The sequence below is a fragment of the Lissotriton vulgaris genome, chromosome 12 (assembly GCF_964263255.1).
Source record: "Lissotriton vulgaris chromosome 12, aLisVul1.2, whole genome shotgun sequence".
Classification (NCBI taxonomy): Eukaryota; Metazoa; Chordata; class Amphibia; order Caudata; family Salamandridae; genus Lissotriton; species Lissotriton vulgaris.
Window position 1 is genome coordinate 637,212,761 of NC_141700.1, and position 20,277 is coordinate 637,233,037.

The 20,277-nt window shown below is 45.0% G+C and overlaps 1 protein-coding gene across 1 annotated transcript in view; it reads right to left on the minus strand.

Annotated features, from left to right (window-relative positions):
* Positions 1–20,277, minus strand: part of SPG7 (SPG7 matrix AAA peptidase subunit, paraplegin) — a 263,297-nt gene that overhangs the window by 125,059 nt on the left and 117,961 nt on the right. The window contains exons 8-9 of the mRNA XM_086945796.1: positions 6,473–6,635; positions 4,670–4,843 (exon numbers count right to left, since the gene is read on the minus strand). Of these exons, the coding sequence (XP_086801922.1) occupies positions 4,670–4,843; positions 6,473–6,635 (337 nt within the window). The remainder of the gene's footprint in view (positions 1–4,669; positions 4,844–6,472; positions 6,636–20,277) is intronic.

Genomic DNA, 20,277 nt, shown 5'->3' on the forward strand with positions numbered 1-20,277 from the left:
TTGAATGACATTTTGCGCCACATTCCTATATGTAATGCTTATATGCAGATTGTAATATGTTCTTTATTAATGCTATTTTTCCAGTTTTCCAAATTCTGTAACCTGATTGATATTTTACTAATGAATAAAGGGTCAGAGAAAAATTAACTTTTGACTAGAAAATAAAACCCTTTAAATACTCAACAACTCTCTTTATTGGCTTAAAATAATAATTGCATTTTTGACTGTTCATCTTTATTTAAAGTCTCCTGAAGGTAATACATGGTGTGAAGGGCCCAACACCTTTTTAAGCGGTAAATTAGAGGTAGCATGAAGGTTTTGCTTTGAGAAACTACCAGATGAAATTACCGCTCCATCAAGCTCATCAATCTTGAAAGCACCAGTTTGAACTCCAATAGAGGAGATTTTTTTTCACTGGAGGAAAACCCCTTTTTAGTTCTTCTACAAAATCTTTGATGACTGAAATCTTAAAAATGAAACTTGCTGTGCGGACTTTCTATATGCCCTTATAGCAGTCAGGGGAACTTTTGTAGAAGAGATTTGTAACTTCATTTGGCTAGATCCTCTTCTTGGGATAAAATAGTATCATTACTGTGGTTGCGCGACCATATGCAAAATCATTTCAATTTTAGTGCATAGCAGGATCTTGTCAATGAGCATTTTCATTTTTTATTAATGCCTTTGCATTCCTGAGGAAGATTCAGACGTCCATACTGACTGACTTCAGGAGCCATGCTGCCAAATTCAAGGACTGCAGACTTGCTTGTCTGACCTGGCTTTGAAGTTTGGTCAGCAGATCTGGTCTCCTGAGGTGTACAAGTGACAGATCTTGTATGTCCAGGTATCCCCACTGCCTGATTGAAGATATTAGTATAATTTTAATCTTGGATTTGCCTAATTTGACCAGGACTATAAAGTGTCGACAAATTGTGTTGACCAGTTGATAAAAAGGGCATTGCCAACAGAGTTCTGCTCTGGTGCCTTGGACGTGAAGTCTTAGCATTTTTTGTTTCTTGCCATGGGGAATAAATCTAATGTTGGGAATCTTCATTCTTAAAAATGTTTCGTACAACTTTGTTGCTCAGGACCCATTTGTACTTTTTCTTATGATGTCGACTGAGAAAATCAGCTTCTTGGTTCTTATTTCCTGGGACTGCTGTTAAAGAGATTCCTCTGGCCAATGCCTAATGCCACACCATTTGAGCCTAAGAGACAGCTGTCTTAATCTCATTCCCCCTGCTTGTTGATATGATGCATGACAATTGTGTTGTCTGGTTGAATCAGGATTTATTTTTTTATTCAAGATAGGGCAGAAAAGCCTTGGGTGGGAGCGGAGGAGAGAGAATCCTTCAGATAAGGCCTCAAATTGTCAGACCATTGAAGAGGGCTCCACATCCTAACAGTAAGGCATCCATCATTAGGATCTGTTTTGAAGTTTTCTTTTGGAAGAACGCTCCTTTCTCCCTCACGCTTGATTTTTTCTCACTAGACCTCCCTCTGCGGAGGTCTTTACCAGAAGATGGTAAGGAGACGAGGCAGATTGAGAGACTGACATTTATCGGCTCTTCTTATTCCTCGTCTTCTGCCATCGTGTCTTCCAGCATTCCTCTTAATCTGAAGCCCTCTCTGTCCTTTAAGATTCTTTTTGACATCCTCTTTGAGATGTCACATTGACAGGCAAACCATACACATTTTGTGAGTCACTTACAGCTTTCTTTCCATCACAAGATGGGCACCTACAAAAAAGAAGTGGTATTCAGACTGAAACATTCAATCAGAGGCAAAATAATTCACTCAACATAAGATGACAAAAAATGTTGAGTGAAGTAGAGGACAATTAATTTTTGACTGCTGGAAAACTTAAGATACTTAAGTTAAAAAAACAAAACCAGCAGGTGTTTTGATAGCCTTTCCTCAAGAGCCGGAGGAAATAACTGGATCTGAGATGCAACTGTCAGTACAATGCATTCTGGGAAGGGGTGCCTTCCAGTCTCCTTTTTCTGTGTTTAATGTAAATGTAAGACTAGCAGGCTACATTTTTACTTTTATGTCCTCCATTGTCTACTCTGCATTTGAATACTGCAATTCAGATCTATGAGGATAATCTGTAGAGTTATTTTCAACATTCATGAAAATAGAAGGCCTCTGTTCAGTTTCCATACGCAGATATGTAGATGAAATCATGTTATGTTATCTGATATTTATAAAGCGCACGGCTACTCCCAGGAGTGTCCTGGCGCTAGGAAACAAGGAACACATAACATCATATAGAACATTCCTCTACAAAGGAGCTCAAAGCTGAAGGTGCCATGTTTTTACACTCCTCCTAAAAGTAAGGAGGTACGAAATCTGTCTAAGAGAGGTAGGTAGGCTATTCCACAGCTGAGAAGCCAATGCTTGGAAAGATCTACCCCGTACCCCGGAGAGCAGGACCTTCGGAGTTGAGATCAAAAGCTGAGAAGAAGATCTGAAGGTACGCTGTGTTGTATAAGGTTGAAATCTTTGCCTAAGGTAGGGGGCTCCAACCTTATGAAATGCTTTAAAGACCAAGACTAAGGATTTTAAATGGATTCTTTTCCGCACCGGAAGCCAGTGTAGAGTGGACAGAAGCTGAGTTGTGTGAGTCATGGGACCTGTCAGAAAGATGGCCCTCGCCGCCACTTTCTGAATCACCTGTAATCGGCCCAGAAGGTACTCAGGGAGGCCGAGACACAGGGAATTAACATAGTCCAATCTGGACACCACCAGGGCCTGGATCATTGTTTTCCTGTAGGGAACTGAGAGCAAGGGGAGAAAGTTCCTCAGCATTCTTAACACCCCCGAAACAGATCCCAGACACCGTTTGGACTTGGGCCTTCATAGAAAGGGCAGCATCCAATTTGCCCCCTAGACGGTGACAGAAGACGAGGGAGGGGACATGGCTGTCTCAGGATCTGCCGTAGGTTTCTTTAGCAGCGGAAGAATTTTGGCATGTTTCCAAGTTTGCAGCATGAGCCCTTCCCGCAATGGAGAAAGACATTCTATGATGCGGTTTTCATGGAACAAAAAAGAAACAAAAAGGTGTTCCAAGGTCCGCCCAAGCAGCACGGAATTTTTCAAACATTTGTGACTATCAATGAAGACATTACGATGCAGAAATGAACAAAACTATGATGGAAAATTAGTAAGTAACTAACTTCCTAATTGCCAAATTCATTTAGTTGCTCTCCCACCCAATCATACTGCCACAAATAACACTGTCATTCATGGCTCTTTGCACCCACATAATTATGCACTGACAGAACCACAAGATTGTTACACTTCTATGGCCACTGACAAAGCTCTGAGATGTTCCCATACCCACACCTCTGTCATGTAGAAACAAGAGCCCAAACTACTTATACTCATACCAAGATATGTACAGCTCAGACTCACTTCATCTAGCATAGCACTGCTAACCACTTTCCATGACAAATCTTTCTCAATTTAAAGAGCTAGCCTTGCTTTGTTTGTCTTTTTCTGTATGGATGCATGTATGTGGTACTTGTATATCCCAAACAGCACAGAAGCACGGCACATTTAAATACACAGTAAACAAGTGAATAGAGAGTTGGTTCCTGAATGTAAAAACGGATTGTTACTTGGTCATGACGTAGAATTCCTTAATGAGGTGTGCCTTCAGCTCTAGCATAAAATGGAGCAGGGTTTGAACACTGATGGATAAAGGGATGCTGTTCTACTTGATGTGTGCAATCTGGGAGGGACGGCTATGTCTTCCATGAGCATAAGATTAATATCTAGAGTGAATCTGCATAACTTGAAAATGGGTGAAAGATGGAGTCAGAATAGGTCTAGGCTCAAGATGTCAGCCAAGTTTAGTCTAGTTGTTGCTAGTTTCTGGAGAGTAGAAGGAATTCTATTTTGGTGGGGTCGCGTTTTAGACACATGTTGAACATCCAGGTGTGGATGAGGTGCAGACAGAGGTTGACACACTGGATGTCGGAAGCAGAGGAGATGTTTAAGTAAGTTGGCAAGTCATTGGTGTACTGGTGAATTGTAATGGTGTTATCAGTGAGTAGAGACCCAAGGGCCTCTGGTAAAAGGCTGAAGGTAAAAGGGAATGATAGAACCATGGGGACCTCCGCAGGGGACATGAATCTTCTGGGATCTGAATGTGCCCATGTGAACAAACTGTTGTTTGTTGGATAGAAGGAAGAACTGCAAAGGAAGTTGTCAGTAAATCTCATTTGAGAATTCAGGGTGTTATTTATTTGTTGTTTCAGAAATTGGGTTTTTACTACACTGCTCTTTAGTTTGTCTGCATTGTCATTTGTTTTTTATGTTGTGTGGATAAGTGTGGCCAAAGGGAATTACTTTTTTGACGATGTAAATGAGGGCTGACTGTCGGTGTTTAAGGTGATTAGCCCAGGATTATCAGGAGGAAGAGGTATTATCAGTCATCAGGGATCTACTCTACCACTTCCTGCTCATGCTAATACCAACTCCTGCTCCACTGCCCACCATTCATCTTTAACTTCATGTCCAGCAACACTCTCTTCATCTTGGTCGGCATTATCCGTCACCCATCTATTCATTCATCCTGCTACACTCACACATTTAACAGGTGCTTTGATGTATCTACCTGCTCAGTACTAGAGATGAGAGATGAAGAGGTTTGGAATAAACTTACCATCCATTTCCACCAGGAGTTGGTTTAGGGTCTGCTCTTCCTCTGTGTTGGAAAAGCCAGATACATTGGTGGAGCGTTTCTTCCCCACAGCATCGATTTCATCAATGTAAACTATGCACGGAGCCCGGGCTCTGGCTTCCTTGAAAAGGCTTCGTACACGAGCTGCTCCAAGACCTGACACGAGAGGAATATGGACTTTACAATTGGCTTACCACCATGGAGTACTTCAAGAGGGTGATTGGGAAATGGAGTCTTAAACCAAGGCATTCCAAATTGTAAGAACGTGATGGAATGTTGCTGCCATCACTTAGTCACAAAAGATAATGATAGGGGAAATTAATATAATTTACCTCAAATTAAGTAAAAAAATCACAAAAGAATAGGATAAGTTAAACTAACTAACTAACACAGAGGCACAAGCTACAGATAGCCCTAAAATAACACCACTATCAAATAACCATTGGCAACAAGGAATACATCTGGGAGGATAGGTGGTGAACAGGTAACCCCAATGACTTAGTATTAAATAAATCAAAAGACACTGCCACAGTTATTGCTTATGCACTCAAACCCCCATATCATAAATTACATCGCCATATGGTTGCAGACATTGGTAGAGGCAAAATTAACGTTAGATTAGTAGAAGGAAATCAACAGCTGAATGTTTGTTCTAATGCTTAGTGCCAAGAGCTGAATCGTTACAGATGTTCTGCCATCTAATGCCTACTGTAATGGTCCGAGATCCCATCTGCAAAGAAATGAAGTTACGTACAGCCAATGTATTTGGTGTTTACCTAACGTCTGTGATTGAAACAATTTACTCCTTGTAGGATCATACCCTGGCACAGTAAGGGTAATATTGGTAATGAGTGTTTTGATGGTATTTAGTCTCTGCAGTATTTACGCAGTGCTTGATTTTTTGCCAAACAGGATTTGCATTTCGATTGTCCTGTATTTTTTGTGTATTTATGTCTGCATGACAAATGTTATGTGAGTGCTACAGTTCAGATCCTGTGGTGTTATCAATATAATGTTGATGACGAGATGAAGAGCATGTTTACTGGGGTCTCTCTCAAGCTATCCTGAGAAAGGTCCCTAGTTCCACTTAACTTCAAATTTATTTTCAGTAAACCAAACTAGCACCCTCAGTTAGAGTGCCGCAGGTGGCAGGTAGACCATGGAACAAATAGTATTTCAGGTGAAATGCGAGTTTACACCCATTAGGTAGCACTGAGGTAACAAGGTAATTCCCTTAAGAGTCTGGAAACTGATTGGAAAGTATGTAGGACTGTAAGGAGGGTGCAGGGTGAGTGCAAAAGAAAGAAGAAGAGGAAGGATACAACAGGATGCACCTGTATGTACACTTTCATGGCAGTTGAAAGGAAAAGGATAATGTTAATTTTCAGCAATATGCCTCTGTAACCTCCAAAATCCGGCGAATGAAGTTTAGGTTGTGATGAAGCATTATATAGAGAGTCATACAGACATGAGATGTGATAATGATCTGAAACAATTTTAAATTATAAGTGTGAGATATAACTGGCTTAACCTGCTTTAGAGGATGTTATTAAGGTAGATAATAGTGTAAGCCAAGCGGAGTCTCTGACCCATTTAGTTTTAGTCACCTGGTAATGTTCAACAAACAAACAAAACATTTTTACACACAAAGAGAAGGTGTGCACAATGGTTAATTTGCCAGTGCTGTGCACCTTATGTTTTAAGCCAAGATCAAAGAAACACAGAAGGAAAGAAATATTGAGTGGATGATGGTTTTAAGACTGAAGCTCACCAACCATACCCTACCTCCAATCACTTCCACAAACTCTGATCCAGCCATAGCCAGGAATGGAACTTGTGCTTCCGTTGCCACTGCTTTCGCCAACAAGGTTTTTCCACAGCCTGGTGGCCCAAGAAGAAGGGATCCCTTAGGAACTTTTGCACCAAGCTGCAGGTAGCGGTCAGGGCTCTAAGTAAAATAAAATAATAAACTATTTTTTCTTTGTTTCTAAACAATAAATGACCACTATTTGATCATGAAAGCCATTAACACCTTTAGTGTCAAAGTTACAGATGCAAAAAACGCACACATTACATGGGATAGTTTGTATATATTCTAAACACAGTGCAGCTTTGTCTCGATACCAGAAAGAAAATGGCATTTGACTAACACCACCACTGCAAACGCTCATTGTCACTGGAAGTGCATCCCAAACCTTACAGGTAGGGCTTTCAGCAAACACTGCTCATCCACTTGTCTATTGTTGTGTCATTTACATTTTACGTCTGCCCACTACATGGGACAATGGGGCAGTCTGCTTCAGCCACTGGCTAACGTCACTAACGGTGATGGCATTCTGCTCTTTCAGAAGGAGCATGTAGGAAGGTACCTCCTGACTATGGTTGCCCCCAACTTTTTGCCCTGTGTTTTAGCTGGTTTTTGACATAGTCGACCTGGGACCCTGCCAACCAGGACCCCAGGCCTACTGCTCTCTCTGTAAAATAGATTCCATGTACCTTAGGTACATTTCCAATTGGTACTGGGCCACCTTATCAGACCCTGTAACTCAGGGCATAGGTGTACCCAGGGCCTACCAGGGGCTGAAGCATGTATTATGCCACCCTGGCTGGCCTCCTAAATTTGACACAACTGGCTGCATGACAGCTGGGGCAAAGTCGTGTAATCACCCTTTGCTGTAGATATAGTATACCTATATCTAACCCTAAAAATGGACACACAGATTCCTATCAGTCACTCCTATGGCAGGCCTTAACAATCCTGAAGGCAGAGTGCTTGGAATCATGTGAGATGGTGCTCTGGCATGAGCTGAGCCTGTCTGCAGCTTGCGGAACCAAGTCCTAATAGCTGCTCCATGATAACGCATACCATATACTCTTAAGTGCATTATAATCCTCGCGGTTAAATGCTATCTTTGGTATTGCTTTATCAAAACATGTCGAGTAAGGTGTCATACGAATTGGAATACTAACCCCTCGCCAATTCTGGCGACGGGGTTAGCATTCCACCCTTCTAGAGGGACACGACATGTATGTAACTGTGAACCCCGGTTAAAGTTAAACGAAGCCTCAGCTCCACAAAATGGATGCTGCCACCACAGACACGAGTCTGACCCCCTGCAGCTGGGAGTCCTTCCAGCGAGGGGAGCCTGGACAAAGGGTTTCCTGTCGAGGGCGGTGCTAGCACCGTCCCAGACAGGGTTTGTGTATCCTGGGTAGGCAGGGCTTTACAGGAAGATGACTGCTGAGTGGCACCCCGGTGCTCACTACGCATAGGCCGGTCAGAACCAATTCCAGGGGCACACCAGCCCCTGGCCTGGGGAAAATCCGGCATGGGAGAGGGGTGTAACCACCCCCCTCCTAGTCACACCCATAGGCAGGACCTAGTCACCGGGTCAGCCCCTTTTCTTAGTATAAAGATAGGAGCGGGCCCCCTGTTCAAATTAGATCATCTTTGGAATCAAGACACGACTTTCTGCGAAAGGACATCAAGATTTCTTCTTCAAGATTCTCCCTTGTGGCTAAGGAGTAGTCACCCTGCATCAAGCGGGCACCATTCTAAGAACACTGCGGTCTGCTGCAAGTCCTTCCTCCGGAATCCGACTGCCCAGCTTGACGAGACCCGGCTTCCCTGGCACCTCTGACCTCTACTCACCTCTACAGCCAAGCTGAGAACCGTGAGTGCGACGAGACCTCGAGGGACCGACGATCACCAAGACTGCACGACTTCTTTGCAACAAGCCCAACGAGTGTTCCACTGGTGAGTGCTTTGGGGTCCGAGAAGCCCCAACCCTGAGCAGCTCCAGCACCGAAGATCAGCCCTCCAGCATCTCCACGATCTGCGTGGGGCCCTTCTGCTTTTGCCTGCTCACCGCGTTGTTTGGCTACTAGCCGGCTGGCTTGTGGCCTTCTTAACGACGCCCGACGACATCACTGCTGCTGGTCTGGTTGCTCCAGACTGGCCCTTGCTTCCTTCTTCAAGAGAAGCACCCCGGACCCTCCTGGTCCACTCCAGACGCCATTTTGAGTCCACCGCGTGGGCTTGAATTTGCCAAGGCTTTGTTGCCCAATCCTGGGTCCAGCGACGCCGACAGCTTCATCCATCGTGGGACAGCTCGCTCCTCCATCCTGGTCGCCGACAACGCCTCCTGGTCCGTGAGATCTGCAGAGCACAGCGTCACCCACTCACCTAGTCGAGGTGACAACCATCCGGTGCCCTCCTGGTGCCACCTGACTACTGGCTAGTAGTCACGAACTTGGTCCCCTCTGCTTTCAGGTGTCATCTCTCTTCAAGATCCAGGCTTGGATCACTTCGAACTCTCTTCACTGGTTGCCTGCCAGCATCTTTCTTCCAGGCTCCTGGTCCGTCTACGAGGATTCCCGACGTCTTTTGAGACATATGCAGCTGCAGCCCCTGGGCTAGGTAACTTCGGCATTTCGGTGCCCCAGCATAGCCTCACTATCCAAGGGTCAGAATCCATTTTCGTTTTCCTCCTACCAGGTCGGGTTCGCCCGAGAACACTAACTCTGTGAAATCTAGCTACCATAGACTTTGTCCCGCATCCCGCGTGAGAGTGCACACTCTGCACCCGAGTCCCCTAGGCCTCCTATTAGTAATCAGAAGGTTCAGTAGTCAAGACCTAGCGATTCCAAAGCCTATTAGTACTGTACTTACCTGCTAGTAATTTCGCATTCCACTTTCAGAGTATATGGTTTTCCGTGCCCCTCGGGCATTTGTATATACTGTGCTAACTTAAGTATTTTCGTAAGAGTTTTGTTTTGTGCTTAGTACCCTGTCCTCATAAAGAGTACAGGGCTGTTGTGATTTTTAATAAATACACTGTTTATTTTCATAACACTTGTGTGGTGTCCTTTCACTTGGTGTTCAAGGGGTATATGTGTGGTATAACGGCTGGCTTAACACGCCCTCTCGAGTCTTTAGCCTTAGACTGCTCGTATCCACGCTACTAGGATAGCTGGTCTATAAGGTTGACTTACAACCAATCATCAATAAGGGTTGCTGGACTGATACATAGGGTTCACTAGAATAGTGAGCACTGCATATCAGGCCACCTTCTCACAGAGCACATCTGCCCACAATGTAGTTTCCTTTATCATCAAGCACTACTATGGCAATGTATGCTTTCTGAGACCAAAACATATTTACACAAAATAAAATACAAAACAAGCATTAACAAATTCAAAAGGCTGCGATCCAACACCAGACCTAATCGCTTTGGAAAAGCTTGTTTTATGATCAAGCAATTTTTTTATTTTAATTTTAATTTTAAAGGTTTTATATAGCGCTGGCTAAACCCGGAGGCATCAGAGCACTTTACATGAGCATCAGATCATAGTTACAGGTTACATTGTTACAAAGGTTACACAGTTATTAGAGCATGGCAACACAGTTACTAGTAAGGTCGAGATAAACAATAAGCACAAATACGTAAGGGGAAAAGCAGGCAAGGGGAAAGATTCAGAGGAGGGGGTAGGAGCTGGGGAAGTAGACGGGTAATGAAGGCGGGAAAGAGGAAGGGAGGGTGAAGGACACCGCATGGAAAGAGGAAGGGAAGGGGGACACATATATACACACATACATACATATATACACATATACATATATATATATATATACAAACACATATATACACACACATATATATACATACACATATATATATATATACACACACACACACACACCCACACACACACACATATACATATATTTCCTCTCCGTTCCCATGACACCCACAGGAACCAAACGAAGCCACACCCACTCTATCTTCAGCAGCATGGTAACCCAATCGCTGCACCGGGCCAAACTTCAAGGTGTTAACATCAGTTATTAAACGTGGCATCAGTGAAAGACTGGAGCAGGTAAATGTGGAAAAACATACTGAATTATAGGATTACAGGCACTGCTTGGAATGATATATCTCATTTCAGCAAGCGAAGGTGGGGGTAACAATTATTTTGCAAAAGAGCAAAGAGAGTAAATGGCATTCAAACGGCATTACACATCAGATTTGGGAGATTGTGCACGAGTACAAACTCAGAGCTACATATCCACAAACCATCATCACGAAACAGGACTTTAGTGATGTAAGCACTTAAGAGCAGAGGCTCACTGAGAATCTGAAAACAAAATGAGGTAGCCACTTGGCTACTAAGCCTTAATCCCCCGGTGCTAAACCCTTGTTTGGAATTTTGGGTTACTTTGCACTGAAACCTTTATACATTTTTTCCACTAAAGGCATCTATACCAAATGTGCCTCCAGCTATTTGGCAACATCCTGGGGAGTCTTATGACACCTAAGGTCTGTAGATTCCTTTGGACAGACCCGAAAAATATTCAAAGCTTATCTAAATGTATTTATGGGGGAGGGAGGAAATAGGGTGCAGTGCAAGAAAGTGTATTTTGTATTAAAAGATGGCGTCAATGAAATGTTTGCTGTGCTACGACCACTATCTTCCCAGATTGCATGGGCAAGCCGAGCTGTACAAAATAACATTTTGAACACAGTTTTAAAATTTTGGGGGTTTCCACTTCTTTGTAGTGTGCGTGAAAACAGGTGTGAATCCCATGGATAATCCCAGGAAGCTATACATTTCTGAAATGTAGATACAATTTAAGTAAGGATCATCTGTATAGTTCCCTCAAAGTAAAAAGAAAAACTAATTGTTGAAATAAAAAATAATTTAAAAAGCAATAAAAACAACCATTGGTGACAAAGTTTACATCAGTTTTTTGTGACGATGGGCAATTTACAAAAGCAATATAATGTTAAGTACGACAGACCTTTCTGATCATGGGGATATATTTGGTTTGAAGATTCGACAAACAATGTGATAGCCACAGCCAACAACTGAGCAGCAGCTTATAGTACTTGTTCTTTGTGTGTGTTCATTGTGGTAAAATATAATCAATGAAAAAAGGTTATGCACGAAACGTATGTATTTCTGAAATATGTGCTAGAATTTAGGAAAAGTAGTTATTTGCACACCTCAATGTTTGGAGTTAAGGGAAATGTATTTACTGGCATTCCTAGTTCTGCATCGAAGGTACCCCCCACTGAAGTCATATACACAGAATATTCCTATGCATCTGCTGGGATCCCGGAAAACGTTATCTTCAAATCTTGAGAAAATGTATTTCTATTAGGAGGTAATACCTCGGTTCTCAACTTGTAGAGTTACCTCGTTTTTGAATGGCAATACAATTTATAGAAGAAGGAAAACATATATAGCAAATGTATTGACAACCGGGGAGGAGGGATGGTTGTTTAGGATTTCAGTGAGGATACTTACGATGCAGAACTAGGAATACATGTAAGTAACTTTTCATTCTGTATTGTAGGATCCTCACTAATAGTCATAAACACAGAATAGAATATCCCTAGATTGCGGCTGCCAATACAATGCAATATGAAATCCAATATTTATCTTGGATGCAGAATAAACCAGGTGTTTGGCAATACTGAATTGCACTGATTAAACAGGTTTCTAAGAGTTGACTGGCCTTGCAAGGAATCTGCTCTTGAGCCTTCATCTAAACAGTAGTGTTTACTAAAGGTGTACATATTAAATAATACTAAGGTCTGTGGAAGGGGTAGCTGTCTTCAGAGGGTCTCAATCACTCCTAGTATTAACCTCACACCCTTATCTCATTAGCAGCATGAAAGTGAAACCATCCCTCGGGAAAAGCGACAGTCCGGGAGCAGCTCTCTGTACTGTAGAAACTGAAATTATTACCCCCACAGTCTCACATCTGGATGGTGGCTCTGCGCTAGGGCCTCCAAGCCTACACAGTGGCCCCCTTAAGGACATACGCACATCACTGCATGTCTGAAAACAATGGCCACAGGTATATATCTCACTCACCTTGCATTTGGGCACAAGAGACTGAGATCTACGGTGTCAGGTAAGAATAGGAGCATACAATCATAACTTTCCCCTTATAAAGCCCTTGCTGCACTTTGAATAGAATATTACAATTTCTTAACTTCTGGTACCCAAATTACCAATCTTCAAAGGAAAATAAAGCTCAGTGAGTTCATTACCTGCTCATCAGCACTTTGGTCAAGAGATGTGTAACTCGTGCTATTCCTCTTGCATGCATAGTTTCCTAGGTGGGAGAAGAGTGAAGGACGAAAGAGCCCACAAATAAAATTACCACTACCTTTTGAAAAATAGGACACACCTGAATGCGTTGTTATCCAGTGTGTTTTAGATATATGGATTTAAACACATGGCTGACAGGTAAATTAAATTGTAATTGAGGGAGGAAAAATGGGTGCCTCCTGTTAAAATTGAAAATCACCCCCTCCAAGCTGCTACAAACAGTGGAGAGGTGTGCCAGATTATCACCACCTTGATGGAACTCCACTTGCTCCTCTTGTTGGCAAGCTTCATTTGTATAACCAGCTGCATCTTCAGAGCCATCAAACTCGCACCACAACTTATCTCTATGCACTTCAAGCAAAGACACCATCAGACTGGAGATAAAGTGCAAAAATTAAAGAAAAAAGCAACAGGCCTTCTCCATCTATACACCAAGTACCCCGTAAATCAACATTGATTGTATATTTGTTTTTTACCCCGTACAGCACACGCTATAATCTCCTAGATTTGTGCTATACAAACAGCATATACATACATACCGCATTAAGGTAACAGTCATTCTGTGTGGGTTAAAAGCCCTCAGTCCTCAAAGCGTTCCAGACATTGCATGCTTAAGGATGCAATGTCAGGAACGTGTCCCCTCAATCGTCACAGCCAAGTGCTAGAACAAGCAGCATACCTAGATGGTCTAGTTACTGTGGCTGTGTTTCATCCATATATAAATGTATTGAAAAAACAAGGAAGCCACTCCACTAGTCACCATAAAATTGGACTTTAGTCTACTGATTACTAAGAAAACGTGTACTCACAGCATCCTTTATCCATCACTCTCATGCCATCAGATTCACAGCAGCCAACATCATACAGATGTCTTAGTATGAGCATTTTTAAGCACACTATCTGTAGGGGTATCCTGGTGCCGAGATCACATGCAAGAGCAGCAAATACCAAGAACAAAGTGAGATGAAATGATGTGGAGGACCACATGAAGTGGATATGATGGAGTGCAGTGGGACAGGGGTGCAACACTCCCAACATTGAGGAGAGGAGATCAAGGTACTGAAGAACAAGTTACTTACCTTCGGTAACGCTTTTTCTGGTAGATACAGTATCTGCCTGTGGATTCCTCACCTTGTGATTCCTCACCTTGTGAATATCCCCTTGCGTCAGCAACATTCGGAAATTCTTTTTGTAGCTTCGCGCCGACGTGGACGATGTCATAGAGGCACTGCATCGCACGCGACTGCGCTGACGTCACCGACACTACAATAGGCCCACGCCGGCATGATGACATCAGTTCCACCCTTTTTTCCGTGCCTTCGAGGCACACGGACGGACCAATGACAGTAGAAATATACACAGTATACACAGTACACAAATATCAAGGTAACACACACAGTGTGAAACAAATGCAATAAAACATTTGAAATAAACAATTCCTTGACAATAAAGAAAATACATTACAGTAACTCTGGTATAGCAGAGTGGACAACGGGGAGGCGGGTGGGTCAGTGAGGAATCCACAGGCAGATACTATATCTACCAGAAAAAGCGTTACCGAAGGTAAGTAACTTGTTCTTCTGATAGATACATCTGCCAGTGGATTCCTCACCTTGTGAATAGAGTCCACAGCAGTCCCCACTTCCGGAGGAGGGTGTCGACTCTTCAACACCAAAAAATCCTGGAGGACAGAGCGCGCAAAGTGACCTTCCCTCCTCACCTCGGCATCCAAGCAGTAATGTAGTGTGGAGGGAGGTCCAAGTCGCGGCCCTACAAATATCCTCTACAAGTACACCCCTAGACAAAGCAGAAGTTGACGATTTTGCTCTAGTAGAGTGAGCTCTTATACCCTCTGGAGGTTCCTTACCGGCCAAAGAGTAGCAGATCTTTATACAGAGGATGATCCATCTTGAAAGAGTGCGCTTGTGCCCCGCTCTTCCTTTCTTGCAGCCAGCAAAACCAACGAAGAGCTGGTCATCAACTTGATAGTCTCTAGTCCTATCAAAATAAAGGCTCACCGCCCTCTTAGGGTCCAGACGGTGTAGTCTCTCCTCCTCCTTGGAAGGGTGACGGGGAGGATAAAAGGCAGGAAGGGTAATAGATTGTCCTAGATGGAAGGGAGTTACCACCTTGGGGAGAAAAGCAGCCCTGGTCCTAAGAACCATTCGTTCAGCATGAATGGTCAAGAATGGGGGCTTGGAACTAAGAACTTGAAGCTCACTTACTCTCCTTGCCGAGGTGATCGCAACCAGGAAGACCGTCTTAAAAGACAAAAGCCTCATAGGACACTTGTGTAAGGGTTCGAAGTAGGTTAAAACAAGATATAAATCCCATTGAGGCACAATAAAGGGAGTAGGAGGGAACTTATTTGTGAGGCCCTTCAAAAACCTCAGGAGACTTGAAAAGAGACGGCTGATCCGGCAAACAGAGAAATGTCGACAATGCCGAAAGATAACCCTTGACTGTGGCAACAGCAAATCCCTGCTGTGCTAAAGAAAGAGCAAACTTTAAAATATCAGACAAACGAGCCTTCAAAAGGGTCAACAGACTTCTGCCCACACCAAGAGACAAATTTAGACCATCTGTATGAATAAATGGATTTAGTGGAGTCACGCCTAGCCAAAAGAATGACATCCACCACATTGTGTGGGAGAGAAAAGGAATTCAGGTTGCCCCGTTCTATCTCCAGGCATGAAGGTGTAATGTCTGGAGGTGGGGGTGTAGAACCTGCCTCTCCATCTGGGAGAGGAGATATGCCCTGAACGGGAGACGGAGCGGTGGAGAAGATCCGTGCACCACACCCTTCTTGGCCAATCCGGGGCGACCAGAATAACTTGGGCCCGGTCTTGGCGAATCTTCCTCAGAACTCGAAGAATCAAAGGTATGGGAGGAAACGCGTAAAGGAGTTGACTTCCCCAACTCAACTGAAACGCGTCCCCCAAGGCTCCCTGCATCGGATACTGGAGACTGCAGAATGACGGGCAGTGAGCATTCTCGCGAGTGGCGAACCGGTCCACCTGAGTAGTTCCCCACATCCGAAAGACGTGACGAACCACCTCCGGGTGAAGCCGCCACTCGTGGTCGGTCGAGAACTGCCGACTGAGACTGTCTGCACGCACGTTCAGAACTCCGGACAGATGATTCGGAGATACTTCCTGTGCGACTTCAGAATTGGGATGTGAAAATACGCATCCTGCAAGTCGAGCGACACCATCCAGTCTTCTTCCAGCAGCGCCTGAAGAACCTGCGCAAGGGTGAGCATCTTGAACTTCTCTTGTTTCAGATAAAGATTCAAGATCCTGAGATCCAGGATTGGAAGAAGTCTGCCATCCTTCTTGGGAATCAGGAAATACCGGGAGTAGCATCCCTGACCCCTTTCCTGCTCTGGGACCACCTCTATCGCACCCTTTCTTAATAGTGTCTGCACTTCCTCCTAAAGAAGTAAAAGGTGTTCCTCCGTGCAAAAAACCTTGACAAGGAGGGTAATTGGGAGGGAATTCCCGAAAGGGAAGAGCATACCCATTTTCTACGAGATTGAGAACCCAAAGATCTGATGTAACAGATTCCCAATCCTGTGGAAAGTGGGTAAGTTGACCGCCCACCGGACCCGCATGATCTTGAATGGCGGATCTAGGGCTGCTTTCCTGAGGCTGGGTGGTTGGAGGAGGTGGAGGAGGAAGAGGCTTGACGTCCTCGAGGACGAGCTCTTTGCTTACCCCTGTACGACTTGTACAAGGGATTCTGTTGCTGCTGCTGTTGCTGCTGCTGCTGCTGTTGCTGCTGCTGCTGCTGCTGTTGCTGACCTTGTCGATAAGAGCGAAAGGAAGAGCGTCCGAATCCTCTGAACCTTCTGGTAGAAGATCCCCTGGTCTGAAGTCCTAAAGATTTGGCTGTATCAGCTTTTTTCCCAAAGAATCCAACACCATCAAACGGCAGATCTAACAAAGCAGCTTGAACATCTGCTGAAAAATCTGAAGATTTCAGCCAAGCTGATCTTCTTGTGGCAACCACAATACCCATGATGCGTGCCACCGAATCCGCAGTGTATAGCCCACATTGTATCACCTGGCGAGCTGCTGCCTGTGCATCCATCAACACCTCCTCAAAATCCTTCCTGCTGTCAACAGGGATCTTAGGTGCCAGAAGACGCATATCTCCCCATAAGGCAAGTGGCATTGGTTGACTTTAATGCTATACTCGCGGAAGAAAAGGTCTTTTTTGCAACCTGATCTTGTTTCTTGGCATCCTTATCCCCAGGCACTTGTGGAAATGCACCCACAGTCCTTTGGAACAGGCTGCCTGTATTATTAAACTTTCAGGTGAAGGATGAGAAGTTAGAAAAGCAGGGTCTTCAGGAGCGACCCTGTACCTTCTTGCCACACCCTTGGAAACTGCTTGTGCTGTTAGAGGCTTTTTCCAAACTTCCATAATAGGCTCCGTTAAAGCTTCATTAAATGGGAGCAACGGTTCCACCACAGAACTTGCTGAATGCAGAACCTCAGTCAGTAGATTAGACTTAAATTCTACTGTAGGTAGAGTCAAATTCAAAAGCTCCGCTGCCTTCCTCATAACCAAGTGATAAGGCTGAACGTCTTTTGAAGGGGCATCAGACACAGAAGGTAACTCCCACTCGGGAGAAAACTCCAGGCTACTAGCCTCCGCCAGATCCTCGAAACAGTCCTCCTCAAGCTCACCTTCTTCCATTTCAGCTTGAGCCTCTGTATATCTCTGCTCCTCCATGAGGCGCTGAGCCTCCCTCCTAGACCTTTCCTTCACACGCCACGCCATCGGATCCAACAACGACTCCGACGAAACCGGAACCGGCGTCGGTATCGAATCCGATGGAACAGTGGGTTGGTCTCGAGGTCGAATCGGAGCAGTCGACGTCGGTATCGGCGTCGACGACCTCGGCGGAGCCGAATATTGCCACTGCGGTGTCGGAGCCGGCATGTACGGCATAAATGGAGCCGGAGCATAGGAGTGAGGAACTCCTAAATTAAAGGCTAGTGGACCCATGGGACCCGAAGGAGCGCCAGAGGGGTACCAAGCCCTTGAAAAGACGCCATACATAGCGTTCAAAAACGCTGATGGGTCTTGGCCTGGGGCCGGAAAAGGTGGCTGAATACCCTCAGGCTGGCCTTGAGGTGGTTCCGAATTCGGCTCTTCCACAGGCGCAGAATCCTCACCCACAGGAACTTCTTCCTCGTCCTCTCGGGCCGTGGACGGCGCCAGAGATGGCGCCGGAGATGGAACCGGAGACGGAGACGCCGACTGAACCTGCGAAGGCGAAGCCTCACCTTCAGGACCCAAGTCCTCCTCCGGAGGAATCACCTTCGAACGTACCTTCTTGGGTGACTTCGACCTCGAGTCCGAATCCCTACGGGAGTGACGTCGGGACTCATGTCTTCTTTTCTTATGTTTCTTCTTTGACTTCGAAGCATGATCTGATGATGACTTCGAAGTCGACTCCACCCGAGACCTTGATCGACTTCGATCTCGACCTCGACCTTCTCGAACGAGACCTCGAAGACTTTCTTTCCTTGTCACCTTTCAGCTTTGCCACCAATAGCTAGGCCTCTCTCTCACGCAGAGCCTTCGGGTTCATCTTCCGACATGAAGAACATCCATCTACATCATGGTCCAAACTTAGACACCAGATGCAATCTTCATGTGGGTCCGTGATTGATATCATTTTCCCACATTCTCTGCAAGGCTTGAAACTGGTCTTCTTTGTCGACATCGTAAAGGACACAAAGAAACAGGAAAGTGATGAAAATAGCAACAAAGTTACTAAAAGGCTACAGAGATTCCCCGAAACCGTTAGCGTCGATGACGCGGAAAAAAGGAACTGATGTCATCACACCGGCGTGCGCCTATTGTAGTGTTGGTGACGTCAGCGGAGTCGCATGCGATGCCGTGCATCTATGATGTCATCCACGTCAGCGCAAAGCTACAAAAAGAATTTCCGAAGGTTGCTGACGCAAGGGGATATTCACAAGGTGAGGAATCACAAGGTGAGGAATCCACTGGCAGATGAATCTATCAGAAAAAAAAGGTATGTGCCACTGCCATGTGGACACTTTGCATGCCAAACTGCCATGAAAGGGGGCCTGGCTATGTCATGGTGGCATGAGAATTGGTACACACCATAAAAAAGTGTGTGAACAATTCAATGTGTTATGGGAATGAGTGAGGGCAAGTCAGAGCGCCGTGGAGAAGAGAAAGCCGGGGGAAGAAGGCAAGCCAGAGGAATAGAGAAGGTGAGCCAGTGTCAGAGGTTGGAGTTCCCATAACAGAAAGACATGAGAGGAAGTAGGCATGCTGTGGTGCTTTCAGGGTGAACATTGTTGGAACGGAAAAGACCTTCTCATGGTGATGAATGTGCACCCCTGCCCCAACTGTACTGATGTCTGGATCCCCAATGATGCTTTTTGATTGTAATAGACAAACATGGATTATGCATGTGTGCCATGACATAGGCCTGTCTCACAGATTGTGGCCTTGTTAGACTGGAAGGGGCGACTACATTAACTACCCAGATAGTGGTGAAAGTCTACTGCCTTTACCATGAGTTAAGCAGCACGACCACGGTAGTGGCAGCATACTGTGTAGTGATCAGTAGGCGTGAACAGGTCCTTTTTACCTGTGTCACTGGAGTGAGGCCTACAGACTCACTCATTTAAAGTTCTGCTGCTGCATGCGTAGCTCACTTTTGACCTACATTGGTTTGGTGTGTAGGGCTGCGCAGTGCATGTGTGGTGTACATGTGCTGGGTGTAAGTATGCCTATGACTACAAGAATAATGCAGCACTGTGCAGTGCGTGTATGTTATTTGCTGGTTCAGGATGCATGTGTGCCTGCCAATGGGAAAATACAAAGCGATACAAAAGGGGATGATGGACGGAGCGTTTGAGCATATCAAACACTCACCCCCAGTCAACTGATCTGGGTTTAATCCATCACCATTCTTTAGCTCACTCAGCCACCCCAGTTCAGACATGGCCATATGCAAATCAGTCTGACCCGGTGCCTTATGGGTACAGTCCAGCCCGAACTGCCAAGCCACGTCTTCCCTGGACCGGAAACAAGCATCCTGGGACCGGTTTCGGATTCATAATCCTCATCAGCCAGGCTATCTTGAATCCAGTGGCCAAGTGAGCAAGGGATACAAAAGGGGGGTGGTGATGGACGGAGCATCTGAATCAATCAAACACTCACACCCAGTCAAAAGATCTGGGTTTAATCCATCACCGTTCTTTAGCCCACTCTGCCACCCCAGTTCAGACATGGCTATATGCAAATCAGTCTGACCCTGTGCCTCATGGGAACAGTCCAGCCCGAACTGCCAAGCCATGTCTTCCCTGGACCGGAAACAAGCTTCCGAGGACCGGTTTCTGGCATTCCAGCCGTATTCAGCCCGGCTTGCTTGAATCCAGTGGCAAAGTGAGCAAGGGACTCACGCCTGA